We start from the raw sequence: 6,913 nt of genomic DNA on the forward strand, positions 1-6,913 counted from the left end.
AATTAAGTTGGGTTTTAAAAAGGAACATGCTTGTATCTCTTCAAATTTGAACACGAAGCTCTAAATGTCCATAGAGGGATCGAATTCCATATCTTAGAGGGAGCAAATGCATACTTGCTTGATCGAATCTATGACTAGCTTAAAATCTTCCTTCAACACAATTTTTTCGGCAATTGTTGCAAAGAACATGATAGAGGCTATCTCGAACTGCATTATACGGCCGGATGGTGGTAGTGTAGCCAACGGTGCGAATTCCAGGAATGATGGGCGAGCCTCATAAACATGTTATCTCTAAAGGGAAGGATGAGCTAAATATGCTCGTCGACATCAAATAACCATAACTTATCAAAAAAAAGACATCAAATAACCATAAAAACTTTGGGGGTCATTGGTCAACCAGCTTGGCTGTATATATGAATTGATAATACCCATCCTCTAGGGTAATGACGTTGTCCACACACCATAATGTTTAAGATTGGGATTTGGGATAGTCAAATAAGCCCTTCTTTAAGATTGCTTGGCTCACTCGATCTTTTCCATCGGATCCTAAAAAAGGACATATACTACTACTAAACATTGAGTAAAAGTACATTACTGAGCACAATACTAATTTCTAATGACGTTTCGAATTGAAACGGGTATATATATTAGAAGTATATTAAGGTGTTGTTCTTCTACAAAACCAGTCGCAGTATTGTTTATACTGAAGTCTTGCTATCTCTTATACCAAGTCGTTCAAAACATATCTTCTTTACTCCCCTTTTCATGAAAAACAATATCACTTGCAATTTGTTCAACTAGTTAGCACTAATATCTTTTGGTTGAATAATGAAACAAACCAAAAAAATAGTTGCTAGCTAGCTCATCGATCTAGATGTTCTGCTAATGGTTTTGACGTAAATGAATATATAAAACTAGATAGAACTGTAAAATTCTTTTGTCAATTGAAAATCAAATCATTACAGACGGAATAAACAGTTAAATACAATATTTTTTGTTGTTGTTATATTAATAAAAAAAAATTACAATTAAGTTAGATGACACTAAATCCGGTACCTAAAAACACCAAACAAGAGACATCAAACTACACTATAAAACAAATTAATAAAAACGAAAGTTAGGGAAACCGAAGTTATCTCGAAACTGTTAAATACAAGATTAACATCGACACTGTTATAATGCAAAAATGCATCTGCATGTCAGTATATCCAGTATATATATCACTTACTTTGAATGATGTGAAAGGTAATGCTATAATAGTCACGATGATCACAGTAACGATCGAATGGGGTTTTGTCCTGGTACAAATTTTCTACAACAAATCCCCTTTAATCACGCGTCAAGCTAGCTAGCTAGGGGATCCCTAAAAAACAAAACCAAAGAAGATAACAACACCACGACAGGGTATGTATGAATAGAACCATATTATACATAAGAATTCAAGAAGAAAAACAAATCTATATCATATGTTAGTCGTAGCAAATGATCGAGAAGCTGGGCCAAAACCATTGACCAGAAGTTTACTTGATTATACATATAAGAAAAGAAGGAACACGATCATGGTGTCCATGCAGAGATAATATAATTCACATAATTAGCTCTATCTTCAACTTTGGGTTCTAATTAGTTGCTGTTTTGTGACCCCTAAACAAAGGTCAAAGCTTAGGGGCTATGGCGATCCCTCATCAAGATCATGTTTCTACTTTCATTTCATGCACGTTTGGCGGGGAAGCTTCTCACCTTTCTGGGTTACTATAATAATTTACAGCACAAAAACGATAGCAAATTTGTGGTGCTCGAGTGAAAACGGGAAACAGACCAGTTTTCTTTACCCTACCGTGTTGGACAGTGCAGATGGGACTTGATTGTCAACCCTTTCGGCTCTGATGGGCATTTTCGTCAAAGATTTGACATCCTTCATCTTCCTCACGGCAGCCATTTCTGGTTTTATACAGAGGAGGATAATGAGAGTGGAAGTTAACAGAGCATAAACTAATCAAAGATGAAGAAAAGTGAGTACATCCCATGCCTGAAGAATATGGCATTTCTTTTTTAAGCAATTGAGAAAAGAAAAATGAGAAAAGGATAGTGGAGCTGAGGCTGTTAAATAGTGAGACCCACTTTCCCACCTTCATAAAAAAATGGAAGAAGTAGTCATGGTTAATAATTTAAACCCAACATTTGTGATCTGTGTCAGTCAAACCATATATAATTAGCCAAGCTGACCACAACATTCCAATCTCTGTAATTTCCTATTCTCTTCAAGCCCATTTCTGTAACCAGAACAAAAAAAGCTCTGTTCATTTTGCTTCTACACAAAGGCATCTTTCTCATCCCACCAAAACAGAATACCCAATTGACAGTTTTGAGTTCTGACTACTACCCATCATTGCATTGGAGTTGCAGAGAGCTAGCTGTGGCAAATAAAATAAGTAGAGCTAATTTTTTCTGGGTTTTGATTCAAGAAGCTGAAGAAGAAGCAGAACCATAATCAAGCACTTAATTTACATGCAGAGCAGACAGAGCAATTACTCCAAATCCCATTGAAGGCGCTCTCCAGAGGTTAGACCTTATTTATTGGTATAGATGGCCTCCCAACTGTCATCTTAAATTGCTCAAATTTTCAAGCTTTCCTTAACTAATCTTCCCAAATTTCCAGAAAACCAAAGCCAGACTCTTTCACTGCTCAGATTAATATTTCTTCTTGAGTATTTGAACTCCATCTTCCCCATCTTACAGGAAAGTCAATGATTCCGGATTCAACATGATTCATTTCCTCATCCAGACTCTTCTGATTCTCCTCCTCACTGCTTCAATAGCCAAATCCCAGAACTGCACAACCACATGCGGATCCAAGTCGGTTCAGTACCCGTTCGGATTCTCCGACGGCTGCAAAATCCGATTGAACTGCTCCGACCCGCATATCTCGATCGGCAACTTCACAGTCCAAAACATAACCTCCACCAGCATCTTCCTCAATCTCCCCGCAAAATGTAAAAGACCGGTCAGGTCTATGATAGAGCTATTCGGCCCAAACTTCGGCCCAACTTGGAACAACAGCTTGCTCTTCCAGCACTGCCCCAACTCCCAAAACGGCTGCTACATTCCGGCGGCTTTTGTTGAAAAGCAGTTCGCTTTGGAGAGCTGTAAAGGCAACAACGATAGTATCAGCTGTTTCGCCGAGGAGAGGAGTAACAGTTCAGAGATTGTTGAGTACGATTACTTAAGTAAGAAGAATTGTAAGTACTTGTTCGGTTCGATTGCGGTTCGTTCAGGTGATCAGAACTCGCCGCTGTCGTTGGAGTTTGAGACGATCCAGTTGGGGTGGTGGGTTAACGGGTCCTCCTGTGAATGCGCTGCCAATGCCACGTGTACGCATGTTGAGCTTCCCGGGGTGAATCCCCAGGGGTTCCGCTGCCAGTGTTTGGAAGGATTTCACGGCGACGGGTTCAGAAAGGGGTCGGGTTGCCGGAGAGGTTAGTCTGTCCAAGTCAACTACTTTACTTTGTTGGAACCCTTTCCTTCTAGTTCTGGCCTTTTATGCGGCGTCGTTTTACGACCCGCGATGTGGGCTGACACGTCATTATTTGTTTTTGGTAGATTCTAGTTAGGCTGAATTGCAATGAATTAGTTTGATTTTGTGTTTACTGAAAATGTGATGAGTTATTCGGCCACCAAGTCATGGTGGACTTTGGATGCAGCCAATTTCGATTTGATTTGTATGTTTGAAATGTCAATATGGCCTAAAATCTGGTAATGTACTTGTATATGGTATTAGAAGAACCATAATTTGAGGAGGAATTTAGTGTTCCATAGAATATAGCCCTTTTGTATTCTTTTGTTATGAAATGTTCAACTTGTAACCAAAGAATCATCGGAAAGTCAAAACATTAGGCTAATATTCCCTGTTTATTTATAGAGGGATATTAGGTAAAGCACATGCCTTTACTAGATAAATTGGACTTTGGACGATTTGATTAAGGGGAGAGTAGACTAGTGAGATATAGTTTCTATCTGAGTATTCATTTTCTTGGGTTCACCCTATTCAAGTAATAGACTTTGTCATCTGATGGGTGATCACCTAGGAGTTTTAAGTTTCAACAATGTACCATTGATTTTTATGTTATAAGCAATAAGTAATATGCTTAAGCTTGCTAGGAGTAGTCCAATTGAGGTGATAATCTCATGCATATGCAAGTTCGACCAGGATTTTTAGTTGTGTTCTGGTTCTGCTGTTTTTTCAATGATCCTTTTTCTCATAATGAGTACAAAGTATGCAAATGGTGGCCTGTATATAAAAGTTTCTAGTAGGAAACTAACATTTTGAAGAAGCGGAAGTTGTTATCATGAACCATTAAATGCATCTGTAATTGCATGATCTTGTTATGATAATGTAGCCAATAGACCTGATACCTATATAGCTCTATAATTTTATAATGTAGTGTTTCTAATTTCTTTATAATGGTTGTCATGTTTTCAGTTTCTGAATGCAATGCTTCAGGGTACATGTCTGGACGTTGTGGGGGCAGAGTCGGTATTCTTATTGCAGGTAAGCTTTGTAGTCTTTTCCCCTCTTTTTATTTATCATCTCTCAGTTCTTTTACCTCTCGCCTCAATATATGGTTTTCAATTTCCTTCAACGAAAACATGCATACCTCTGCTAAAAGCTATATTTTTTGTTTAAGTCTGTTGAAATCATAGAATGTATGTTAACTACGTGTAGTGCAGTAACTGGCATATATATTTTCAGAAGTGTAATCTATATGGTGTAATTTGTTTCATTTGTCCCATGATTCGCTGGTTTATAATCATTCGGTAGATTCTAGTCGCTGATGCATTGGTTATCCACATTTTCATCCCACTGTAACGCATGTTTCTGCTAGCTACTGATATTTGTTATTCTGTTAGTCTGTCTATCATGCAACACACATTCGTTGCTTGATTGTTGTGGAACAATTATCAGGTTAAAATCTTTGATAACTTGATAATGATTTAGCTAAATGGCAGATAAAGTTTTACACGACTCATGAAAGACTTCAAAAACTATCAAATACATACTCAAGTGAATGGTAATACAAAGTGGTGCTCTCGTAGTAGCCTTACATGAGATATGGATCATATGTGAACAAATATTTGATTCGATTTTTCTTATGTCCTTTAGAAATACAAGTGAGTATATGGTACATTTTAATAGTTTCGTGTATTGCGTTGCTGTCTTCTTTGTAGGGGTTATTGCTGGAGCTTTATTAATGGCTGGTCTAGTTATTATCTGTTACTATCTTCGAAAGCGTTCCACTTGCTTAAAAAACCAGCTGAGTGCAAGGCGCCTTCTATCTGAAGCTGCAGGCAACTCCAGTGTTCCATTATATCCGTATAAAGAAATAGAGAGAGCTACTAATTGCTTTGCCGAGAAACAAAGGTTGGGCACAGGGGCCTTTGGTACAGTTTATGCAGGAAAACTCCACAATGATGAGTGGGTTGCGATCAAAAAGATTAAATACCGAGACTCTAACAGTATTGACCAAGTGATGAATGAGATCAAGCTCCTCTCCTCTGTGAGCCACCCCAACCTAGTGAGACTCTTAGGTTGCTGCATAGAGGGAGGCGAACAAATACTAGTATATGAATATATGCCTAATGGAACGCTATCTGAACATCTACAAAGAGAGAGGGGAAAAGGACTTCCGTGGACCATAAGGCTTACAATTGCTTCTGAAACTGCCAATGCTATAGCCTATCTCCATTCTGAGATGAATCCACCAATTTATCATAGAGATATCAAATCCAGCAACATACTTTTGGACTACAACTACAATTCAAAGGTAGCAGATTTCGGTCTTTCCAGACTTGGAATGACAGAAACATCATGCATATCAACAGCTCCACAAGGAACTCCAGGCTACGTGGATCCTCAGTACCATCAAAACTTCCACCTTTCCGATAGAAGTGATGTTTACAGCTTCGGGGTTGTTTTAGTAGAGATAATAACCGCAATGAAGGTGGTTGATTTTGCTAGACCTCAAACCGAGATCAATTTGGCTGCACTTGCTATTGATAGAATAGGGAAAGGATGTGTGGATGAGATGGTTGATCCTTTTCTCGAACCAAATAGGGATGCTTGGACTCTTTACTCCATTAACAAGGTAGCCGAGCTTGCATTCAGATGCCTTGCCTTTCACAGTGAGATGAGGCCTTCTATGACAGAAGTTGCGGAAGAACTAGAGTATGTCAGGCGCAGTGGGTGGGCAACAATGGAGGAGAATGTAGGCACAACATCCTCAGTGGCATCCTCTTGTTCATCACCGTATAATGGAAGTGAGAAGTCATTTGGTGGTGTGACGGCTAAGCAGACCAGTATACGAAGCCAGAGATCAATCGCATCGCTAAGGGTAGACAGTTCCCTAACTCCAATGATTGAGGAGAAGGATAGCTCTCCTGTTTCTGTACATGATCCTTGGTTAAGTGAACAGAGTTCACCTTCAACAAACAGCTTATTGGGTAATGTAGTTCAGTGAGAAACAACTACTCTTCTTGTGTGCTTAGCCCCATATATGTTTATAGTGAAAACCAGTCTACCCATTGCTGTCTATAACTCTATATATTCCTTACAGAGTTACAGTGTGTCGTTGTTTTCCTAATTACTGCTGGAATGCACCACAGAAAATTGCATGTATACAAAGATAAGTTTACACCAATCCTAAATCACATCTATGTTTGTAGTCATAGTCAATTAGAGCCACTGTCTATGTAAATGAGAATTTTAGGGGTAGGGAGAGCGACAATTGGCACCCTTTTTCTATCAACAGGATAGGCTTGTTGCATTTCTCTAGCTCATAGGTTTCGCTTGGCTCAGTTATGAAAGGGCAGAAGGGCTGGAAGGGGGAGGGGGGGGGGGNGGGGGGGGGGTGGGGGG

General features: G+C 39.1%; 1 protein-coding gene across 1 annotated transcript; it reads left to right on the forward strand.

Moving 5' to 3' along the window:
• Positions 1-2,286: 2,286 nt before the first annotated feature.
• Positions 2,287-6,723, forward strand: LOC101312258 (wall-associated receptor kinase-like 14-like). Its single transcript, XM_004300523.1, has 4 exons — positions 2,287-2,562; positions 2,740-3,476; positions 4,481-4,549; positions 5,227-6,723. Exons 2-4 carry the CDS (start codon positions 2,765-2,767, stop codon positions 6,513-6,515), a joined length of 2,070 nt encoding a protein of 689 aa, XP_004300571.1. The 5' UTR covers positions 2,287-2,562; positions 2,740-2,764; the 3' UTR covers positions 6,516-6,723.
• Positions 6,724-6,913: the final 190 nt, after the last annotated feature.

Source organism: Fragaria vesca, linkage group LG5 (assembly GCF_000184155.1).
Source record: "Fragaria vesca subsp. vesca linkage group LG5, FraVesHawaii_1.0, whole genome shotgun sequence".
Classification (NCBI taxonomy): domain Eukaryota; kingdom Viridiplantae; phylum Streptophyta; class Magnoliopsida; order Rosales; family Rosaceae; genus Fragaria; species Fragaria vesca.

Bases quoted from the DNA above. Each gene is read 5' to 3' on its own strand.
- LOC101312258 (XM_004300523.1), top strand. From the start codon at position 2,765: ATGATTCATTTCCTCATCCAGACTCTTCTGATTCTCCTCCTCACTGCT. The intron at 3,477-4,480 runs GTTAGTCTGTCC...TCATGTTTTCAG, and splicing joins GGGGTCGGGTTGCCGGAGAG to TTTCTGAATGCAATGCTTCA. The intron at 4,550-5,226 runs GTAAGCTTTGTA...TCTTCTTTGTAG, and splicing joins AGTCGGTATTCTTATTGCAG to GGGTTATTGCTGGAGCTTTA.